Source organism: Podarcis liolepis (genome assembly GCF_965112155.1).
Source record: "Podarcis liolepis genome assembly, chromosome: 5".
In the NCBI taxonomy this organism is placed as follows: Eukaryota; Metazoa; Chordata; class Lepidosauria; order Squamata; family Lacertidae; genus Podarcis; species Podarcis liolepis.
In genome coordinates this window covers 42,326,340-42,350,604 of record NC_139556.1, presented here as the reverse complement: position 1 = coordinate 42,350,604, position 24,265 = coordinate 42,326,340, and the positions used below count along the sequence as shown (strand labels likewise).

Genomic DNA, 24,265 nt, shown 5'->3' with positions numbered 1-24,265 from the left:
CTGTGGGAAGGCAGGGACCTTCAGTCCTCACAACTGCCTCATAGGGACAAGATCTACCCGGAAGCGTTGCTATGCTCTCTAGGTCTGGTCTCCTGAGTTGCCTTATTTCTGTGAATAAAGAGTTAACTTCACTGAAGCTGTGTGAGTTATTGCTGACTTGCTCCCAGCACCCACTCCTGACATTCTACAACAATGTGTGCTACAGATGTGATTGTTTTAAAATGAATAGGTGTTGGAATTCATATAAATTCAGCCAATCCCTATGTACCTGTAGAGTTGCATGTTGCCAACATGTTGTTAAAATAAGTCATCTCTCTCTTTTTTTCTGGATGTCAAAGCAGTTCAGATATTATTTGTTTTAAGTAAAAAAATATTTTTCAGTATAGAGAATGAAAAGGAAAAGATACAAAATAACATCTCATTGATTTGCAATCTTTAGTATGGTACAGTTTTCAAAAGTTTTTAAAAAAATCTTAATGGACCAAGAGACTATCTAATAAAATATTTTCAAATGAGACTAAATATTTGTAACATAAATGAGGTTTATAATGGAACACTGCAAAGCATTCAGAGATTGATTTTCAAAGTATATAAGTGTAATTGAATTCCCATGGATTATAAGTGGCAGTTCAGGGCCGAAGAGACTCTGAAAATATAACAGCATCATTATTTCTCTATGTCATATGACACTAATATGAAACTATAAATGCTGTTATTGCTGTTTAAGACTATTGCTTCATTTGTATTCTGAAGATGTGTGTACCATGTCTATGCTCTTACCTTATCTATGTTTTTAAAAGCAGTACTTGTGTCACTCTCCAGCGTGACCAAGAGATGAAACCTAGACATGGTTATGCACATAGTGGCAGGTTCTTCTCAAGGGTTTTCCCATCAGAGCCAGATTAGGTGACTGGAATGTCGGGGACAAAATCAGCCCATCATTTCAGCCCCTAGGAGACTGAGTCATGCCAACTGTGTTGTCAAATGGCACTTTTTAACTTTTTACCATATAAGTGAGCTCACTCCTGTGAGGTGGGGCTGGGAGCTAAGGGCTGTGCTTGAAGAAACAGTGCTAGGGAGGACAAAATCTGCCCTGACAGAGAGAGCAATATGGATCCAAGAAGGGTTGCCAGAACAAACTGGAATATGTCCAGAGGGCCATGGCAAAGATGGTCAGACCACACCTGGAATACTATGTCCAAAGCTGAGCACCACAGTTTAAGAAGGATGTTGACAAGCTAAAACGTGTGCAGAGAAGGGTGACCAAGATGATAAAAGGTCTGGAAGCCCAACCTTATGAGGAACAGTTGAAAGAGCTGGATATGTTTAGCCTGGAAAAGAGGAGACAGAGATGAGATATGATAGCCACCTTCAAATATCTCAAGGGCTGTCACATGGAAGACGGAGCAAGCTGGTTTTCTCCTGCTCTGGAGGAGAACCAAGGGCTTCAAGTTACAAGAAATGAGATTCAAACTAAACATATGGAAGAACTTTCTGACAGTAAGAGCTGTTTGACAGTGGACCGGTCTCCTTCGGGAGGTTATGGACTCTCCTTCCTTGGAGGTTTATAAGCAGAGGTCAGGTGGCCATTTGTGATGGATGCTGCAGTTGAGATTCCTGCATTAACTATGGAACTTGCTTCCGCAGGAGGCAGTGATGGTTGCCAACACAGATGACTTCAAAATACATGGAGATTGTGGCTGTCAACAGCTACTAGCCACAATTGAGGCTATGCTCTGCCTCCATGGTCAGTGGAAGTATCATTCTGAGTACCAGTTGCTGGAAACCACAGGTGGGGAGAGTGCTCTGGCACTCTGTTCTTGCTTGCGGGTTTCCCACAGGCCACTGTGAGAACAGGAAGTTAGATTTGATGGGCCCTTGGCCTGATCTGGCGGGTTCTTCTTATGTTCTTAAACTACAGACGGCAGCCATTTTGCATGTGTGTAATTGACATGTGACCGCTGACCCTTGGGTCCTTTTGGACCCCAGAAAGGAGCAGGACAGTGGGGCTTATGCATCCTAACGCTATAATCATTGGAATCTTGAGTTTCCTTGTTTAAATCAGCCCTTCCTGTGCTCCCCGGAGTCTCTATGTTGTAGTGCACAAAGACGTGTGATCCCTGTGATTCTTGCAGTCAGTAGGCAGCCAACACCATACCCAAGCAGCCAAATTCAGTGTTTTCCCCTTTGCTGCCATCGCTTCCATTCCTCCGTCATTGATACCAATGATGCATCTGCTGTTGCTTTCTAGATAGGTTTAGAGGGGGGAGCAGAGGAAAGGACCACAGCAAAGCTCCAATAGAAGCAAAGGGAGTGTTGTTCCAAAGTTTGCCAATTTGTTGCTTATCCAGGTAGGGTCTACTGCTTTCCTCTTGAGGTCAAGTGGCATTTGCATGAGTCAACCTTGTAAATACATGCAAATGCACATGCACACCCTCATAGACAGACAGGCAGGCAGGCACCTTAAGAAGAAACCCAAAGCTTGATGCTGATGCCAGGGAATTTGATGGGGGAGAGGTTCTCTAGTGATTCCACGGTTACGCTATCACTGCAGGATACATAAAGCACAGACCTGCCCTTAATCCGCAAAGAGGAGGTTGTAAGTTGCTCAAGCACTAGTTTCCCCTAATGCTCTTTTGGCATGCAGCCTGCCTCAATTCTGGCAATATGTATCATTGATTAACTTCGTTTGCCTGCCTTAACTTTGACCATATATATATATATATATATATATATATATATATATATATATATATATTGTTTTTGTCTGCGTGGTTGTTTTTGATGGTCTGGTGCTTTGAAGGAGAAGGAAAAAAATTAAAGCCCATCTTAAAACCCATTACAGCATGCTTTCTTCTTCGGTGAAAGTAAGTGAAATAAAGAAGATGGCATTAGACCCCTTTGCTCCTCGCAGGGTGGGGTGGGGTGGGTTGGTGGAAGCTTTCTGTATGTTAAACAGGCTTGTGGACATCTGGCACGATTGGTTTTAATCTGCTAGCTAAAAAGTCAGGATTAAATCTTGCTTTACACCTCTTTGTACTGCAGTCAGTAAAGTGACAGAGCTGCTTCTGAAACAATGACACTACTTATTCCACCCAATATGCCATGTGGCAGAGAAACCCCCCCCCCTTCCCCCCCTCCTAGTACCACTTCTCCGCAAAGACAATGAAGCATCTGGTGGGCTTTTCCTGTGTCCAAGATATATTTTTGTCAGTAATTTCACTCAGCCGGCCTGCTTAGTTCTCCCCTGGTGCTACTTTTTGAGACATGGTGTGCCAAGCCCAGTGGTAAGAGGTCAAGAGGCCAAAGTGATGAATTTTTATGTGCCTGTTCCTTGTGTTTCTGCTCAGTCACGATTCTTTGCGCGCTGCGCTGCTTCTGAAAGGGAGCCACTGTGGGCAATTTGTCCTCCTGGCCTGGAGAGAATGAAGGAAGCAGATGAGTTAAAATAGCATGTATGACTTCGAACAGAGGAGCACACAAAATGTGTTCCTGCAGTGGAACAGAGCATTTCTGTCACCACTGAATGTTGGGGGGGGGGTGCCCTGAGATTTGTGGCTTCTTGGAGTCTGATCAAGTGGCAAACGCATTTAGCATCTCTCGAAGATATAGGGGAAAGAATAGCACTTCACTAGCTGTTATTGTTAAAACATGGTGCAGGGAACACTCTGCAACCTGCTGGGGTCAATTTCTCTAAAGCTGTTTTAGCCTATTCGGTCTCCAGCTAGCAGTTGTCAATATTTTGTGTCTACTTCCTCCCCTTTCCTCCTTTCATCAGTGAAAGGTGCATTGTACCTCTCTCAAATGATGAGGGAGAAAGGTACATTGTCACTATCAAACTGTGAAAAGTTGTGTATTTTACTAAACCTTATCCTCCTGCGCACAGAGTTTCTGCCCTGTGCGTTTATCCCTTGCTTTTTGCACCTATCTGGTTGATCCTACAAAACGGGCTGTGGGATCTTTCAGAAGATATATAGGAACCTACTAAATTGTAGTCTGTTTTTTTTTTTGCATAATGTTGGGGATGGGTGGTAATTGCCCTGGGATAACTCTGAGGGCAGGAGGGTACATAGTATAACCATCAAAAATTCAAAAAATTGACAACTTTAATATTAAAATACAGTGGTGCCTTGGGTTAAGAACTTAATTCATTCTGGAGGTCTGAAACTGTTCTTAACCTGAGGTACCACTTTAGCTAATGGGGCCTCCTGCTGCTGCCACGCCATTTCTGTTCTCATCCTGAAGTAAAGTTCTTAACCCGAGATGCTATTTCTGGGTTAGCAGAGTCTGTAACCTGAAGCGTCTGTAACCCGAGGTACCACTGTACTCCTTTCCTAACCACAAAGCATCTTCCTGCCTGAGGCGAAGGACAAGGTCCCCATCCCCTGGCCGCTTGGCATTCTACCTACAGGTAGATGTATCTTACTTCAGCACTGGTGATGGGACAGTGTCATCCGCCACACATGAGGACAGAAGCCTGGTTTAGAGGGCATGAGTTAGACCCCATGGCATAGACTGCTCTGTGCTCTCAATGCCTTGCCACCGCCACATATTCACCAAGTTCCCTGGCTGCTTTCTTAAACAAATGCTTCCACATAGCAGTGCTAGCACATTCAGGTTGGTTGGTTGGTTGGTTGGCATCCATCTGTCCCAGGAGACAACAGAGGAGTGCACCTTTGGGGTTTTTTAACATGTTTTTAAATTGATTTTGCAGAAACATTTTTAAAAAATAAAAAGAGAGGTATGAATGTGAACATCTCACAGGTCATTGGCTAGAAAGGCAGAAATGCTTTCATTAGCTGTGAGATTTGCAATACATGAACCACCACATGGGCTAAAGAACATGGAGAGAGAGAGAAGAGCAGTCTACAAGGGGAAATGCCAGTTTAATATATCCAGACACAGACATCCTTTTTTTGTGTTGTTTGCCAATCTTGACCAATAGGATTTTAAAACTTCAAGTAGCCCCAGTTGTTGCTAACTGTAATAGTTGCAAGTAGTACTGCAGTATTAACACCCAGTAAACTTTCTAATGCTTTAGAACCCATCTTTAATTCAAGGCCCAGGAGCTGGATCCGGCCCATTCGCCTTCTAAATCCAGCCCATGGATGGTCCAGGAATCAGCGTGTTTTTACATGAGTAGAATGTGTCCTTTTATTTAAAATGCATCTCTGGGTTATTTGTGGGGCATAGGATTTCATTCATTATTTCCCCCCCCCAAAAAAAAAAATATAGTCCAGCCCCTCGCAAGGTGTGAGGGACAGTGGACTGGCCCCCTGCTGAAAAAGTTTGCTGACCCCTGGTTCAGACAATTAAAAAACATTTCCCCTTTTCAACTTTATTTTTTTGTAGGTAGATTTAAATATACATGAAAAACATGGGCAAGCTGGGATGTATTCCTGGTGGAACAAAATATCGAAGATGGCGATGCTTTAAGTATGGAAACTGCAATTATATTTAAAATATAACTGCAGTTATATAGCGAGAAATAATGTAGTGCAACCAGGCATCCGCTCATGCAGTGAGGCTTCTCCTTCCTCCTCCACACTCCCAAAATCTGTTTTGCAGGGGTTGGGGTACCTCCACAGCAGATTTGGGGGGCAAACAGAAGAGGAGAAACCAGAAGCCTTGTCACACAAATTGCCCGTTGGATATTATCTACAGAAGTAATGTACACAGTAGAAATAAGTAAAGTTAAGTAACATGTCTGCTGATTTTTATGGGTATATTCTGAGTATGACTTTGTTGGATATCCCCTGATAAAGTAAAAATACTAATATAATCTGTATTTATCATAAGTAAATAAGGCTTATTTAGAGACACAAAATAAAATACCCTGTTTGAAAACTGTATTTATTTATTTAGTGCCAACAGAAAGAGTCAGTGCAATATTTGATTATTACACTCTTTGGCACAACTCTCTGAAGCATATTATAACTACCGAAGTAAAATAAAGCATATTCTTAATCCTTCTTTCCCTTTCCTAAATTGTCTCCCTTTGTTGAATTATATACCAGCCCAGTTCACTCATAATGGTAAACCATAGTTAACCCAAGTCTGGAATTATAGGATGAAAGGCAATCTAAAAGTACTGTTAACAGACAAATAAATAGCTAATGGTTTACCATGAATGCGTCCATCCTCTCCTTGCTAGCGCAGAGAGAGGAAGAAACATGATCCCTGGCTTAGCATTATGATCAGTAAGTGAAGAACAATTTACAGAGCAAAACAAACTACTGTCTATGTTTGGATGTAACACTAAGCCAGAGATCATGGTTTGTTTCATCTGTGTAGAGGGCTGCCCTCTGGTACTCAGTAAAACACCACACACATTAATAGGGCTATATAAATAAATAAACCTCATTCTCCCTTTGACATCTCAGAGTGGCTTACATGGGCTCCCGGTGGTCCCTCTCTCTTTCTCAGGCACTGATGAAGCCCAAAGCTGGGCTCATGCTTTGTCTTTCTTCAAACAAACCACAAGCTGTGACCAAGGTTTGTTACGTAAGAGCCTTAAGCCAAACCATGACTTCACTTCCAACAGCACAGTAGAAATCAAAGAGATGTGAAGCAATCTTGGTTTTTACTCTGTTCCCCATCATGTTGTGTAGTTGCTTTTTAACTGTGATTTAAAGTGGCATTATTATTATTATTATTATTATTATTATTATTATTATTATTATTATTTATTCATTTCTATACTGCCCAAGTGGAAACAAATCCCAGAGATGTAAATGGAAGACACTACCAAATAGTGGATGCAATATACAGTGGTACCTCTGGTTAAGTTCTTAATTCGTTCCAGAGGTCCGTACTTAACCTGAAACGGTTCTTAACCTGAAGCACCACTTTAGCTAATGGGGCCTCCTGCTGCTGCCGCGCTGTCGGAGCACAATTTCTGTTCTCATCCTGAAGCAAAGTTCTTAACCTGAAGCAATATTTCTGGGTTAGCGGAGTCTGTAACCTGAAGCGTCTGTAACCCGAGGTACCACTGTACAGCAGTCCCAATTCAGACACTACCACACATCACCAACACCATGGGACTTCCATGCATTTTGAAATTTTTAGAAGATCTTGAGCTTGTGCCCCTCTTCAGATGATCTCCCTCTCCTGGCTCAGAGCCTAGTCTGCAGGTCCATTGTTAATATTTCATCGCAGGATATGATGTCATCATCCAGACCTGCCAGGTTGTTTGGACATGCCCAGACATTAGCGGAAGATTTTTGCTGTTGGCTTCAAATTGGAACCGTACCCGTTACGATTAGGACCAAAAAAAAGTAGTTCTAAACTTTTCAGCATCAGAACAATTCAAATTCACATTCCTATCAAAGAAAAGGTGTGCTATCATAGCAAATCTGTTTATTGCTGTGTTCTGTAACAATGCAAACTTTTCCCATGAGGATTGTACTTCTCTGTTCTGTGGCACCTTTCCTTATTTTTCCCATGCCGTATAAACCTCAGACATGGGACTCTTTATCCCCACTGCCGCCCCCCTGGAAGGCAGAAATGGCAATTTTCTATAGGAAAAAGCAATTGTCTGCAATTAAACGAGAAAGCCCTGGTATTTTATTCTGATTTCTTTGTCTCACTTCTTTCCCCCCAAAAAGTACCCTTCAAGAGACTGTAGAAGACTGAAAAGAACAGTGTATTTTCGTAGCGTTTTACTTTCCCCCCTTCTTTTTAAATACCAACAACAACAAAAAATCCCTTCATAAGGAAGCAGGCTTGCCTTTAAAAAAAAACCACCACGTTTCCGATAGTTTTCTGCTTGGGTGACTACGACTTTGTAGAAAGCGAAAGGAGGGTGGAGTGGGGGGGGGAGGAATTCTCCAGATTGTATAAGAAATGAAACTTTGCCTAATCACTTGTTTGTGAATAAGGTAACTTTCTGAAAGCAACATGAGCTCTTTCTCACATTGGTCCTCAGGAGTCTCACATTTTTATATCATCATCATCACCACCACCATTATTCTTTTGGAGCAAGGCTGAAGTTGCGAGATATAAAGCAGTTCCTGGGGGCAGGGGGTGGGGAGGGGGGGAATGTTCCCAAGCAGATGCCTTTAAGAGACAGAAATCATGAATTTCTTGAATTGCGACCACTCTGGGGGTGGCTACAATGACTTTTCGGCAGTGACAGTAACTCTGCCTTGTCTCTGGGAGCCCTTCTTCGGCCCATTCACTGCAGAAAGCTGCTTAAATGCACTTAAGCGCATTAGCATTTGGATGCTCGGGGACCACATTGACCCTCATTTGGAAGGTTTAAATGAGTGAAAGATGGAGCGATTTGTTAGGGCTTTAGAAAACCAGCTTTGGAGAGCAGCGGGTTTTCCGCTTTGGTTTGTTCGGGTGCTTGTTCTAATCTGGTGTGCTGTTTAAAGGCGACCAGACTGATTTGTGACACATGAGTCCAAAGAGCTATTTTTTGGGGGGAGCTTGACCTGATTAGCTAATTTGTGCTTTGAATTTCAATGGTCGGCATCAGAAGTGGGGAGTGGGGGGGGGCGGCGGCTCACTTTTGGGAATGGCTTGGCAAGGGATTACCTCACTGGTAACTGCATACAGACACAGATGGCAAAATGTTAATTACTTGTCAAAAGAGACAAAATGGGGTATGAGGCAAATTGTGAGGGTGTGTGGAAAAAGTGATTAGCTGGGGGTTAAAGAGGAGAAAATAAAAAGCAATGGCTGCCTCCACTGGCTTGGTGTTCCCTACCTTACCTTTCCCTTCTCTGCCTGTGTTCCCCATAACACAATCTCATTAACTGAGAAGCCTTTGGAGCATTTTTTCAAATGGCTGACCTACATTAAAATAGGCATGACATCGTTCTTCTGAGACATGACTGTTTTAAAATCTAGCCTGTGCAGGTTCCTATTGGTTACTCCAGTGTAACGGCATAGTAGTTTCTAGGTGGCAGAACTCAGAATATGAAAGCAAGTAGAAGTTCCAGCAGATTGCTTTGTTGTACCTACGTGGAACCAAAGGAAAAAGAGAGTTAGCTTTCAAATTCATACCGCCAAGAAAAAAAAAGTGTATTTCTTTTATACTGCACTTGGAAAGCTGAAATGGTTTTTGTTTTTAAGATCCCAAATTCATGGAGTTTGTTGCGATAAAAGAGTAAAGGAGACAGATCTGTTGCTGCTTCCTTCCCTGTCTTGGATTCCAAAGACATCAGTAGGGCTAGTCACCATAATAATAATAAAAAACCCACAGGGTTTTCTATTTTGGTTTGCGGGGAAATCATGTCTCAGTGGTAGAGCACATCTTTTTTCATGAAGGTTCAGTTTCTACCATCTCCAGATAAAATTGTCAGGTGAAAGGAAGGACCTCTACTTGAGACCATGGAGAAGACAATTTATAGACAATTAGTTGGACCTCCTCTTAGGATGGTTGTGGGTCAGGGGATACCCAGAGCACTTATTATCAGGACAGTGATTCTCAACCCATGTCACCCTGAGCCTCCTCAAGTTTTAAAGACGCTTAAGGAACTCCCAACTCAAAAGCCAAGTGGCATCTGAGGGCAGCTGCTGATGTTAACATAGAAGCACTGGGCAGAAGATGCTTTCTGCACTCAAAATGTAACATCCTAAACAGGGATTCATGCATTTTCCTTTGTGGGCTTTTGCAGGAATTGTACCCTTCCCTGAAACACATCCATCCTTCTTTAGGAGAGCAGTCCAGCTTCCCATTTTGGTACTTTCTATCCTACGAATCTAGTTGTCCTTCCAAACTGCCTTTTCAGAATCAAAGCAAAGGATTGGTGAAATTTCTCACATAGGTGGGGAATAAATATGCTAGTATAAAAGATTATGAAGTTCTCCTAACTGTAAGGGGAACAATTAAAGTCTGTGGGGTTGTATTCAGAAACTGCATTATCCTATCTATAAATTGTCTTCTTGAATTTTACAAATGAGCATCCGATTTTTTGTGGGAGCAAAGGAGCAGTAAAGAAGGTTACTCCTTATTTTTTTTGACTGAGTTGAAATTGGGACTCTGGTGGGAGCCAACAGTAGTCATATTCAGAACAGACACATTGCAATAAATGGACCTAGTCAGATTAAAGTTGCCTGTTACTCTGTAGCTTCAACTAACATTTTGCAAAGGAGGTGGAATTCTTCTGTGTTGTGTTGTATTAAAAATGTTTTTAACAAACAAATCTTTGTTTCTTTTCTCTCTCTCTCTTTGTGTATGCTTCCCTTTAACAGACACTTTGTGCAAAGGCTACAATGCAGACTGTCCGGGCTGCCGACACTAATGAAGTAGTCAAGCTTATATTCCGTGAATCCGATAATGACCGAAAGGTAGGTAACAAAATGCAGTCCTTGACACTGAATAGAGCACAGATGTAACTGAACGTCCTCCACCCGGTCTACATTCTAGATTCCAAGGAACAAAAAACACTTGCTGACTTCAGTGGAATAAATAAGCCCGTTTAGTTACAAAAACATTTGTCTAATTTTGAATTCTGGGCAATAGAGGAGCCACATTATTCAGTGACTGGGCTTCCCTCAATAGTCTGGGTTCTCAGCCTCAAATTATTGATATTTGTTGAATCCCAATAAAACCCAAGGAGTCAAGATTCCTTACTTTAAAACAACACTTGACAATTTTCTGCGACAGAGCACACGACTTCTGTACTTCTAAGCCGAATATGTCAAGAGCAGAATATACGGGGTTGTATCCAGTGCCGCTATTGTGTTCACACAACTGACCTGCTTGCGCAATGGAACTTCTGCCCACTTTGGGAAGCACTGGATTAGAGTATTGAATCCTGAGATTCTAGGATTCAAAGGCCCACTCAGCATGAAGCCCTCTGGGTGTCATTTGGCCAGTCTCTGACTCTTAGCTGAACCTACCTCACAGAGTTGTTGTGAGGGAAAATTGGAAGGCGGAAGAAGAACCATGTACACCACCTTGAGTTCCTGGGAGGAAAATGTGGAAGATAAATGTAATCATAGTACTAGTGGGGCAGTTTTAGATTTTTGTACCAGCATCCCACCCACTTATGGACGTTCTGCTTGTGCATGGCCACTTTTACGTGGGACGCCGCAAGATAAACAAATCAATTGAAACAGTGCACCTTCCCCCATTCAGGGCCACTGCCTGGAAGTCACTCTCAGCCTCTTGTTCACTGCAGTGGGAGGGCAGTGGCTCCGAGTGAGGGAAGGCTTGCGACAGGCCGGTCAGCAACCCTGAGTGGCTTCCAGGCAGCAGCCCTGGTGGCACACGAGTCTCTCTTTCTCCTCCCTGCATACACTCCCTATTAAAGTGTGGTGCTCCCCACTTTACACAGTTTCAGTGATGCGTGCAGGGGCCTGAAACGTAACCCCCACATAAGCGAGGGACGCCTGTACTGTCTCCACCCCCCCACCCCACCCCATTTGCTGTTTTTTACATGGGTTTTATATTGATTTATGCTGCTTGTTCTGGCATTTAAGTTGACCTTCTGCTGATTTTTGGTGTTGTTGGTTGATTTTAGGTAGTATCCAATGGTGTCCCTCACCCTGAAGGAAGGCTTTTTGATCCAGTGGAGGCTTCTGTAAGTGGAATGGGGGCACCCCACCCCTACCCCGCAGCTCCACCACATGGGGGGCACATGAGAGCAGGCATTGGGTGGAGGCCACAGGGGGGAGGGAAATCAGCTCACTTAACAAATAACTGTAGCCCCCAGAAGATCAAAGAGCCTTCCATCAGCATGGGGGAAACCCACTTGTATCTTTGGAGTTGCAATATATATATTTATATATATAGAGAGAGAGAGAGAGAGAGAGAGAAAGCTGCCCAGACTTGGTCGGTGGCTGGTTTAGAACTTGTAATTTACTATGTTTTTATATGTTCTGTAAGCCGCCTCGAATGGCTGGGGAAACCTAGCCAGATGGGTGGAGTATAATTAATAAAATTATTACTATTATTTCTTAATAAGGGTAGGGTCAACATAATTTTAGGATACATAGGGCCCTTCTCACATTATGCTTCCCCTCCCCTCCCAAAACCCAACACTATAGGAGGTGTTATGCAAATATCAACTTCCCTCCATAAACTTGCTAGCCAGAAATTGGATGCAGGAAGCCGATATTCTTGGGACATCCCTAGGAGAAGGATTACAAATATTTTCATACATGCCAGTATACTTGCACTGGGAGAAATGAATGTGAGAAGTAGTTCTTAGATGGGTGCCGGTTGGTTGGTTGGTTGGTTGGTTGGTTAGTTAGTTAGTTAGATATTAATTGCCAAACATTAAAAAACGTCCTGATACAGGGCTGCCTTCTGATGTCTTTATCTCCTTGACTTCCGAAGGGGAGGTGTTCCACAGGGAGGGTGCCACTACTGAGAAGGCCCTCTGCCTGGTTCCCTGTAAACTTCGTGTCTTGCAGTGAGGGAACCACCAGAAGGCCCTTGGTCCTGGACCTCAGTGTTCGGGCTGAGCAATGGGGGTGGAGACACTCCTTCAGGTATACTGGGCTGAGGCCGTTTAAAGGTCAGCACCAATACTTTTAATTGTGCTCAGAAATGTATTGGTAGCCAGTGAAGATCCTTTAGGACCAGTGTTTTATGGTCCCAGTGGCTGCTCCCAGTCACCAGTCTAGCTGCCACATTCTGGATTAGTCCTGGTTTCTGAACTATATTGTTCTTAAGGCTTTGTATGTTTGCTTTGGTGGTGGGGAGGTTGTTGTTGTTTTGTTTGTTTGTTTTGCTTCAAAAAGTCAGAAGGAGTCTTGATTTAATGGTGAAGAAAACAGGGATTGAGAAACACAATTTGGGAGAATGCCCTTGTTAATGACCATGTGAAACTATCATTTTTAAAATACTTTACAAGCTCTCTTTCTTCTTCTTTTCCAGGTTATGCTACAATTAGAAAAGAAACTCTTTGACTATTTTAATCAAGATGTTTTTAGAGATAACAATGGCACTGCGGTGAGTTTCCAGCTGTACAATTGCATTTTATAAATTAACGCTCCGCTCTTGAACCCTGGATGCTCCAAGGAATATGTCTATGCATAGCGTGGAAAACATTAATGTCTCTGACATGAGTTTATTTTATTTCTTGGTTTTTTATTTTTACATTTCTAGGAAATAAGCTCACAACCTTTTAAAATTCATTTCAAAGACAAGCAAGCTAAACAGTTTCAAATGAGTAAAATTACATGAGCAAAACCACCACACTTTCCCAAGTTCACATGGGAAACTTGAGTTCTGATTACTCCCCCCCCCCCCCGAATTATGGGTTTCCTTATGTTTTAAACTTGGGTACAAGCAAAAAATCACAACTTACCTTGTCATGTTTGTAGAGTTTGTGTTCCTAAGGTTCTAAGTTTTCTCCCCTAAAATGCTGGATCTTCTTTCAGATTGCCGCTGAGTATTTCAAAGCAAGTTGCCAAATTTTAAGCACCTTTTCTTTTTAGATTTGACAAAAGACCCGTGTATTTTGTACATAAGTTACTTGTTCCAGGAACAGCTGATGTGGTGATGGGGGGGGGGGTGCTGCAGAGGCAATCCAAGACTCCTGCTGGTGCACTCGTGCAACCCCCACCTCACTGCCACCCTTGCCCACCCCCTGTTCAGGTAAGCCTCTGTTTCTCAAACTTTAAGCCTCCAGCTGGACTACAACTCCCATCATCCCTGACCTCCGGTCCTGCTAGCTAGGGATAATGGGGGTTGTAGTCCAACCACAGCTGGGGACCCAAATTTGAGAAACACTGTGGTAAGCAGTAGCCTTGCCAGTGTTAGGAAGGCAGCTCTGTGGCACCACCCTGGCTGCTCTTGCTGTACATTCATTCTCTGAGATAGCTTGAATGTGTTACTGAATCCTAGGCTAGCACCACAAAGGGCAACCTCTGACATAGCTATGTGGGGGAGCATGGAAGCTTTTGCTTCACTTTTCAATCAATCACAATCCCAACCCAACAAATTCTGGTTAGTTTTCACTGTGGTTTGTTGAAACAAGACCATTTTCAACCATGGTTTATGAAGCTGTGGCAACAAACCACAGTTGAAAATTAATCACAGTTTAGGGTTTAGGAAATAAGTCCCATTGAGTTCAGTAGGACTTAACTCCCTGTTCAGTGGGTATGGGGCTGCAGATTTCACTTGATTATGCTCAAGGTTAAAGCTTTGAATTCCTTTGAGATTACTAGGACTCAAATATATATTGGCCTTTTTGAAGGAAAATTCATGATGCAACAAATGGTTAAAATCTTTAATTCTGTTCTACACATCCACCTCTCTTCCCCTATTCTTCCTAATGTCTCAACAAATGAAACCGATTTGTAAAAAAAAAAGAAGTTACATGGGGGGGAAACGAGAGAGAGACATTGCACATACCTTTGTAAATCAAGAAAATCTTTAATAAAAATAGATTTTTTAAAAAAACTGTTCTACACAGAAACAGACAGGCTCATCAAACCTCATATATGTTTACTATCTTAATTTTGTCTCTCATTTGACATTGTGTTAAGGGTAGCATGAAGCAGAATGTTTTCATTAGTGTAACAGAATCATAGCCTGTTCCTACTATTATTATCAGAAACCATAGGAGAATCAAAGAACAGTGACACCTTGAAAAGGTTTTTCACATTTGCAGATCTTTCTTGTTGCGTTTGTGGCCCCCAACACCAGCGGGTGTAAATTAACAATGCTTATTGTAAGCCACAAACCTCAATAGTATTGATGTTTGCAGCAGTAAATCTGACTAATAAGGAGATCTACTGCACAAACTAATTTCTTGGAATATCAGGTACTGCTAAGGATGTTCATTTATTTCATTTTTTTATCAATATGAAGACAGGGATACCTTTCACCACATAGGAATGCAAACCTCCTTGTCAATTCCCATTTCTTTATACAGTGGTACCTTGGTTTTCGAACAGAATGTGTTCTGGGAGTCCATTCGACTCCCAGAACTGTTCAAAAATCAAAGCGTAGCTTACAATTGGTTTCAGGAGCGTCCTGCCGCCAATCGCAAGCCGCACTGGACATCCAGCTTCCGAAAATCATTCAAAAACCAGAACATGCACTTCTGTGTTTCGATTGTTTGGGAGCCAAGACGTTCGGCTTCCAAGGTACGACTGGACAGTAATATCATGCCAAAGGATTTCTGTTATCTTTGCCTATATTAATACATATGCAATTCCTATCTTGTTCTTACAATGATTGAATCAGGGCTGCTTCACTCTTCAAGCATGAATGACTATTGTATGAATCATCACATTTTGGAGCTGTTTGGAGCTTTGTTGGTGCTGTGGTTCAGTCCAGCATTGGTTTTGAAGGTAGTGAAAGTGTAGATTCACTGGGGTAACTACACAGCAATTGGGAGGAGGGGGTTCCCAAATCAGAATGTGGTTCTTCAAAGCAGATTGAGCCCCATCAACACTTTATATATCTAGAAATAGTGCAGTAGCTCCTTGCATTGCTCCTCTGAAATTGCTCCAGCTGGAATTTACCTGAGCTTCTTAGAATACCGTACAGGATGCATATATGTTGTTCAATATATGTGTATTCCATGTGATGGCATACATCAGCTTTCATCATCTGTTTTGAACTACAATTCCCATCATCCCTGACCAGCTGGAGCTGATGGGAGCTGTAGACCAAAACTCCTGAAGGGCATCAGACTGGGGAAGACCGGTGAATGATGTGGGTGCCATATATCTCTGAAGGGAAACTTCTTGGCTAGTCCAGTTTCCTCCTCCAATCCATTTTAGAAAAGCCTGGCTACATAGGCCTTTTGAGCTGTTTATTGTTTTGGGGCGTATTGAATCCCATTCCTCACCGCCGCACACTTGATGGTTTATAGACTTATTCCAGAATGATGCAGATGATCCTTGAGATGTTTGACTTCATCTCCCATCATCCCAGCCAGCTTGGCCAATTGACAGGGGTGATAGGAACTGCAGTCCAGCAACATCTGGACCCTTGATGTACAGGAAATATTGATAGGAATAGCAATAGGACTAGCAATCCAATGTGCTGCGCCTTTGGCCTTTTACCCCACCTGTTCAGACATGTGCACATCTGTCACTGAAGGATGATAGGCAAGCAGAGAGCTGAAGCAACATACTAGCCTCTGAACTGCCCCCTGCCGTGGAGCTCTTAACATTCTACCTATTTAGAAGTCGACAGTCGTATCTGGAGATGAGGAACCTGCTAGCGTGATCTCTCCATTATGGGTGAGGAGATACATAAGGGCACAGTCCTAGGACAGTGGACTGTGAGTGCCAAGGGACTCGTAGACCTTGAGTTTATAGTCCCTGCTAAATATATGAGTATATAAAAAGTAATGGGCATTGGCCGTCTGCTTATACAGATCATTCCCTCTGCATGGAAGGTATGGGGAATTCATGGGCATTATGTAAAAGCTATACTTCAGCGCATAATTTTTAACATAGTGCTCTCTCACTAGAAATACTAGCAGCCATAAATAAACAATGAAAAAAACCCAGCTTTCCTCTTTTGATGTATCATATGTGTGTTTCAGTTTATTTTTTAAAGCAACTCGAAAGATTATAATTATATTTGTGCAGTATTTCAGTACCATTTTTTAAAAAAAGAAAAGGGGGTGGATGGTGCTAAAGATGATCATTCCTGTTTATGGCAGTTCTTGGCATTCCCGCAGCATTCTGAGCCTTGGTTGGGTTAATTTCCCATGCATGGCTCTTCTCACGTTTGCTTGCAAAGACACAGGCAGGCAGGCAGGCCACTTTAGAACATTATATTTCAAAATCTGTTGCCGTTTCATTTACGCACCGGGAAGCAGGAAATCTTCCAGATCAAGAATGGAAGAAAAAGATAAATGATATAATGAGCCATTGGAGATAATCTAATCTTCATGGTCTAGTTAAACACGCAGCACCATGATCACTAAAAACAAACTACCTATCTAAAAGGATAAATGTCCCTAGGCCAAATTCAACCCAAAAAATCCATCGCATCCTTCATCACCCACCAGCCTTGTACCAGCCTGACAGAAATTTAATTCAAGCTGGCTCCTGAAAATAATTATTGTATTTTAAGAGTAGTAATCATTGGTCGGGACATGATTGAATGTGTCCATGCCTATTGACTTTTTCTATGATTTATAGCTTTGTTTAGTCGATATTCCCATCGAAATTGTATAATTAATTATAAGTGGGGCTGTCAGGTCTGCAGGATGGAGTGCCCTGATGAGTATTTGGGAAGATTAAATTTTCCTTAGCTATACTGACGCAAGGCTTGGGAATTTTCACAGCAATATGGCTGTTGGATAGAGATGTTTTCTTATGTGTATAGCAACTGCTTGAGCTCAAGATCCATTGATTTTCTTCAGAGCCACCTTTTTTTTATCAGTGTGGTGTCTCTTCAGCAACAGTGGAATTTGTGCAGATGTGACAACACCTGACAAATATTTATTATCAACAGGCTACTTTATCATTGTCCATACACTGTTATCTCTTCTTTTTTTACATCGTAATCCAGAAGAAAAATTATTTTAAAAGATGTAGAAATGGCTAGCACGCTTGTGAAAAATCTGAAATACATGCAAATAACTAGTTCAACAGAAATACTGTACAATTTCTATTCAGAGCTGCATTTTCCTTAGAGCTGATCCTGTATTTTTCTTTTTCTTTTTTCTTCTCATGACAATAATGTGCTGCTCTTCACCAGCCTTTTAAGCCTATGGGGCTATTTGGATTTTTAATCAGATGCCATTTTGCTAGCACCGTAGCCCAAATGCACTAACTTGGAAATTACTTTCATAGGTTTAGAAACTGGACTTTGTATAGATGAGACAACAACTGACAAATAATTCATTATCAGCAGGCTACCTTATCATTGCCCATACACTATTATCTCTTCTCTTTTTAACATCACATTCCAGAAGAAAAAATATTTTAAAAGAAGTACTCTCTCAGAAACCAGTGGTGGGTGTCACCCTTTTCCAAAGCTTAATTCTTACGTGGGAGAAAAAGGTAACCCCCCCCCCCCTTAGCAGCTCTTGGGCAAGGTGGCAGTGAATGGGGAGGTCTTAGAGCCTTTTTAGGCAGCAGAGGATTACCTCAAAGGCACCATTGTGCTCATGGGCACCACGTTGGAAAGTTCTGCTATATACACTTGCATAAGGATAAGTCTTGTTGAACTGAGTCGGACCTACTTCTGAGTAGACATGCATAGGATTACAATGAAAGACAAAAAGAAAAATACTTAGGGCCTCAGTACATTAGGAAGAACTTCCTGACAGAGCTGTTCGACAGTGGAATTTGCTGCCAAGGAGTGTGGTGGAGTCTCCTTCTTTGGGGGTCTTTAAGCAGAGCCTTGACAACCATATGTCAGGAGTGCTCTGATGGTGTTTCCTGCTTGGCAGGGGGTTGGACTCGATGGCCCTTGTGGTCTATTCCAACTCTATGATTCTATTCTATGATTCAGTAATTTAACAGTGCAGTCTTCTTGACTATACTTAGCGAAAGTAAGTCCTGCTTAATTCAGTGGGGTTTACTCCAAAGTAAGCAGGGTTAGGATTGCAGCCTCATACAAGTTCCCCATGAAAACAAGCATTAAAACTGTGTTTGGAGTTAAATCGCTGGCTAACTGGTGAAATTTGTTGCCCCTCCAGAATAATTCTACATTGTATATAGCTTGTGTAAGCAAAAGAAACTGGGAAGAAATAGATGTAAACTGAGGCAAATTTATCCTTGGATTGTTATAGTATACGAGTTTCTAACGCCCCTCTACAAAGAACACAGCTGAGATACATAGGTTTAGAAACTGCTCCTTTTAATTCTAAATTATAGCTTTATATATGCTATGACTGGGAACTGCACCCACCACGGGAAGCAGGAAGTAGGTTATGTATCTAGGCTGCACTCCAGAGAGTTTGCTAGAACTGGAAAAGAGCAGAGTTTGGTGCTTGTGGTCTTCAGAAGGATGTAACACCTGCATGCATCCATTTTCCTCCAATGCAGATTGCACCAGGGCCTGATTCCCACAAGCGTATCCACACCTTTGAGATGATACAGGGAAATATTCTGCAGTTGAGGTCTGTGGTAGCCCTTTCACACATACAAGGCATCACCTTAAGTCAGAGTTACTGAGTAGTGATCCAAACATGCGCCTCAGTTTCCTGGGCCCTCAGCTGCTGATAACCTTAAGATTAGGGGTGACTGCACAATCCAATTCCAGCCCAGTTTTTGAAGTTCTACTGTGTCTGATCATTCTTCTCAGCACAGAACTCAAACTATACAAATCTGTTATTGAGATACAGTTCCAGAGCTTTGCAAGCTAGGTGAGGAGAGATTTGTGCTCCTCCTTCTATCTGTTTGTAGTAAAAAACAAAACAACCGCCAAGTAAATGGTTCTTGCTTTTGTAGTTGTTGTTTTTTTAAAAAAGTTGTTTTTTAAATGAACTTTACCGCTGCCACAACACACTCACACACACAAACCAATTTTTCTTTTATGGTTTTTGTCTGTGGAACTGCGCATTAGGGCAATTGTGCAGCGTTTTAATGAAATTGGACATGCCCACATGTGCAAAATGCATTCCAAAGTCCTGCTGAAATTCAACCAGGGTGTAACCAAAGATATGTTAGAATCTTGGAACAATTACAAAGCAGAACTGAAAGGATCCAATCATGACTCATCCAGATTTAAGATTAACCTTCAACATATGAGTCAAGTGGTATTTTACTGGGCATGACATGATTCACATCTTTAGCCCAGGAAAAATAAGCAAATGAAGAAGTACAGTGCATTCTGCAACTGACATTCATTTAGAACACAGGGCGTGGATTTACAACAGGGGTGAGGAACCTCCAGCTTGTAAGAGTAATCTGCCTTATCAGGCTTCCCCATTTAGAACGGTAGGCCAAGTTTTGAGCAAGCCATACCTATGTGTCCTACATTTGGCATCAAGCACCAGGCAGTTAAAGACAGACCTTCGTCAAAAGGGGCTTTGCAGGCACCGCCACTTGACAGTGCCTGCAAAGCCCCGTTGCTCTGTGGCTCCCAAGCACCTAACAACCAACTGAGAAGGCACTGCACAAGGGACTTTTATTCCTCCTTCCAGTAGTTTCATCACCCTCTCTAGTAGCCTGAGAGAATGCAGCCATGGCTTATTCCTGATATTAAATTCCCCTTATTTCCTATCTGAAAGTATGTCTGACAGTTTGACTGACTTTCTCATATGGGCCCATAATCCTTTCTAATCTTTGGCTTTAACTGTTGACCATATCTGGAATTTGGTGTTTGATCTGCTTGCCGATCATTCAAGAGAAGAGTATGCTTCTGATCATTGAGCATTGTTCTCGTCATTAGTTTTCTTAGCATTTGCTGTATCTTTGCCTCTGTCTCCTGATTCATGTGGTACACCTATCAGTTCCGATTGCCCTCTGTTTAGAGTGTGACTCTTTGAAATTTGCTTGGAAAAATATTGTCTGTTGGTACCAAAGAAGATGCAGGAGTCATAAAAATAAAGAGAATCGAACCCCACCCTGGGGTTGCTGTGGTGTCACAGGATGACCTGAGAGAAAAGTTCAGACAGAAAGGATTGGAAAGATGGAGCTAGAAGGGCTGAATTTCCTACTTTGAAGGCATTTATAATTCTTGCTGGCTTCTTGGTAAAAACTGAGCTGAGTTCATTTTTTGCGAGCCAGTCAGTATACTTGTATGTTGCTGGTTGGATGAGATAATATTATTATATGTGGAGGGCTGAATTTAGAATAAACTTGCATTCATATATTTACAAGCTTCCCACTTTAGTTGACTCAATCCCAAAGAAAAGACTGGATTCATATATCTCATCGTGACATTTTCTAGCGGATCCAAAATATTTTGATACATTTCATAAAAGAGATTTTCCCCTGAAGCATATATTCTGGTTAACAGCTGGACTTCATTAAAGGGAACACTTCCAATTGCCCTTTGATGATGGAACTTTGTTTAATAAATTCATATAGAGAAGAAAAGTTATCTATAATAAGGTGCAAAGCACTTCTGTTTACAAAGTGTGTATATATGTCTTTCCACAATTTAAAATAATTTGGTATTCAGCTTTTCTTTCTTTTTAAAGAGAATCTAGCAAGAATTTTTAAACTGGTGGCAGAAATCTGATTTATTTTTTAAAATGCTTCAAAGTAAATCCTAAAAAGAACAGATGAGAGAGGAGATAAGATAGAGGTTTCCAATCAGCAAAAGACCTTTTACGAAGCTTTGATAAGCGTGTGTGTGAATGGGTGCACATGAAGGTTAAGGAAATGGCATCACTGAAAATGTATTAATCAATAGACAAGATATAGCACAATGCACTCTTCCCAATGGCCTTGGCTCTGACCCTTTTAAAGATAATGGGAATACTGCCCACTAAGAACTAGATTAGGGCGATCAAACGCATTTCATCAGGGTTTGACTTGAACCCTGATCCCAGAGGTGAAAAGGCAGAGGTTTATCCACTACGCCATCCAGCCCCTGTCCAGATAAAATCTTGAATATGATGTATAAGGGGTAAATTAAGACGAGGGAAAGGAACTGAAAGCTCAGCATCACAGTTGCCTAGGATTTGGGGGAAAGGGTGAATGGGTGGTAAAATGCAAAGGAATATTAGAACAATTAGTGTGTTGGTCTCCTTAAAATGAGAACCGTTCTGCGAGGAGATTATAGCAAATAATTTAAAGAGGAATGCAGTGCTTGAAACCAGCATTTTTTTCAGAGGAAATCTGCTTTCTGTCTATGGCACAAAGTGTTGTGGACTATAGCACAGTGGCCACCCTTATTATACAATCTTGAATCCAGGGAAAACATGCATGGATGAGTCCCTAGATTATTTTGGAACTCACATAATGCAGATAGTGGGAATGGAGGACTAAGCTACCTTACTCGGCCAATAGCTCAACAGGTCAGAGTGCTATGCTGGTAAAGGTGAGGCTGTGGGTTTGAATCCTATGAAGAGAGGGCAGATGAAGGAATGCGGGTCCTCCTTCATACAATTGCTGTAGCTCAGTGCCGTGCAACAGAAGCCATGTCTGATCACCAGCATCTCCTGGTAAGATCTAGGAACGGTCCTTGTCTGGAATGCCGAAAAGCTGCTACCAGTCAGTGTAGGCTAAGGAGGGAGGAATCCTATTCCTGCAGATGTTGCTGGGCTACAGCTCCCATCATCTCTGATGGTTGAGGCTGCTGGCAATTGGAGCCCAACAATATCTGGAGAGCTACAGGTTCCTCACCCTAGGTGCAGATAAATACTGAGTGGTACAGATCAATGCTCTGACTTGGTATAAGGCAGTTGGTTTCCTGTGTTCCTGGAACTTCTCTCACTGCTGGAGGAATCTCTGATAGTTTGTTGTCCCCTGTAGAATGCAAGTATCCTTCCCCCGACTTGTGTTAATACATCCCAGGTGTATTTTATAGTACTGACTAACTCACTCATACAAGCTCATATGGAGGCACTTATCTAGCTCTGTGACATTTTGCTTTTGCATTTATTTGGAAAAAAAATACAAATAAATAACTAAATCCAGTGACCAAACTGTCACCCGCGTTCAGGGAATAAGCCACAGCGCACAGCATATCTCAAGGGCCTGAACCTCCACACAATTCGGTGGAAGCACAGGTAAAAAGTAGGTGGTCAATTCTTCTTTATCATAAAGTGGAAGATTTAACTTGGGATGCTTCTGCATCTTAATTTTTGTCATAAACTCATAGAATTGGAAGGGACCCCAAGGATCATGTAGTCCAACTGCCTGAAATACAGGAATTTTGAGACTTCTGTTTCCGCAACTTCAGATTTGATTGGTTCCCCCCTCTTTCTGTAGCTTTTGTTTTTAACACTCAATTTATCTTTATTTAGGAAGTAAGAACAGGCTTGGCCAGTCAGTCTGTGAGACCTACCTTAACTAGTTTGCAGTGAGGACACTAAAGCAGAGGGTTGAGAGGACATAGAAGAGGATTTGAGAAGAATGTAGATTGAACTTCTGTATCATATCACATAATTTTCTGTAGTGAGTCCATAGGATCTAAATACAGAATGGACTGTATGGGGGGGGGAATTGAGACAAGGAGATAGCATTTTTTCCCACTGCCCTCTGCAACTCATAATGGATGCATTGGAGCTCCTTTCTAAACGCAACTTACCATGCTTAGGTTTTCCTTTAGTGATGCTAGCTGTCATTTGCTTGGGTGGTGTCACAAGGCACCAGTAGGAGTATGATGTATGGGGTGTGATGTAGAGATATAACACTGACTGGACTTAGAATAAACCTCAGGTTGTTCCTCCCTTCCTTCGTGTTGAAGGTAATGTCTGATATACTGTGGTTATATGAATGCATAGCATATCCATTAGAGTAGGGGCACTGAAATACTGGCACTAGAATGTACTAGATATGTACTAGAAATACACATTCACTAATATATTTGAATCACACAAGAATGACAAAAAGGGAATTCTTTGGTCCACGTTCCAGTGTTTTAAATCTCTATGACTACTTTTTGTCAGATCTTCTCTCGTAGTTGTGGTGTTGAGTGTGTTTTTGTTCTTCCTGAAACTTCATTTCCCTTCCGCAGCTGGGAATTCTCTGGTGGTTGCTGCAGATAGATTTGATAAATGCTGCTAATATCACCTCCTGATCTAACAATGCTCTGACTTTGGTCTGTAGGTCTTGATGAGTAATTGCTGTTGTTCTACTCCAATGACTGAATTAAGTTGCCCCCTTATAAAAGGTTCATACTTCTGTGATTTTAGCCAAGGCAGCTTATACTAGTGTCCCTATGGACAGTGATTCCGCCCCCTGCCTCCCACTTTCAGGGTAGCTGTTTTGCTTTGAGCCTAAGCAAGCAATATTTACACATCTTATTTAACTATTCAGACTGTGTTCTTTCTCCAGCTATTTGAAATGTCAGATTGTTAATTTCAAATGCAAATGTAATCATTATGTACATTTATATTCTAGGCAAATACTCCAGTAGGCCCATAGCTTGTCCTTGGTTCATAAGAGTAGAAAGACTTTCAAGCAGCCCACTTTCCATCCCTAAGATAGTTGTAACTTGTTGGCGTGACAGGTGATGAAGGAAAGACTAGCTGGTGTGACTCCATATGACCAAGAACCATTGGGCTCTCAGCCCATGGGTCTTTAACCTTAACCAAAGAGCTTCTGTTTTGGTACACTTCTTCTTTATGGGCAACCATGTTTTCTTACCATTGCAGAGAGATTAAAATCCAACTGCTGTGTTTTTCTTTCATGGCCATGATCCAGTGAAGCTGTGTGCATGTATGACAGAGAAACCTTCAAGCAGCCAACGGCTGTTGTT

At 41.9% G+C, this 24,265-nt stretch overlaps 1 protein-coding gene across 5 annotated transcripts in view; it reads left to right on the top strand.

Moving 5' to 3' along the window:
• INPP5A (inositol polyphosphate-5-phosphatase A) overlaps positions 1-24,265 on the top strand; it is a 231,293-nt gene that overhangs the window by 167,184 nt on the left and 39,844 nt on the right. For 3 of the 5 annotated variants that reach the window (XM_083505998.1, XM_083505999.1, XM_083506002.1), the window contains exons 10-12: positions 10,204-10,303; positions 11,482-11,537; positions 12,839-12,913. In XM_083505998.1, coding sequence (XP_083362124.1) covers positions 10,204-10,303; positions 11,482-11,537; positions 12,839-12,913 — 231 coding nt within the window. The remainder of the gene's footprint in view (positions 1-10,203; positions 10,304-11,481; positions 11,538-12,838; positions 12,914-24,265) is intronic. The other 2 variants (XM_083506000.1, XM_083506001.1) reach the window with 1 other exon arrangement.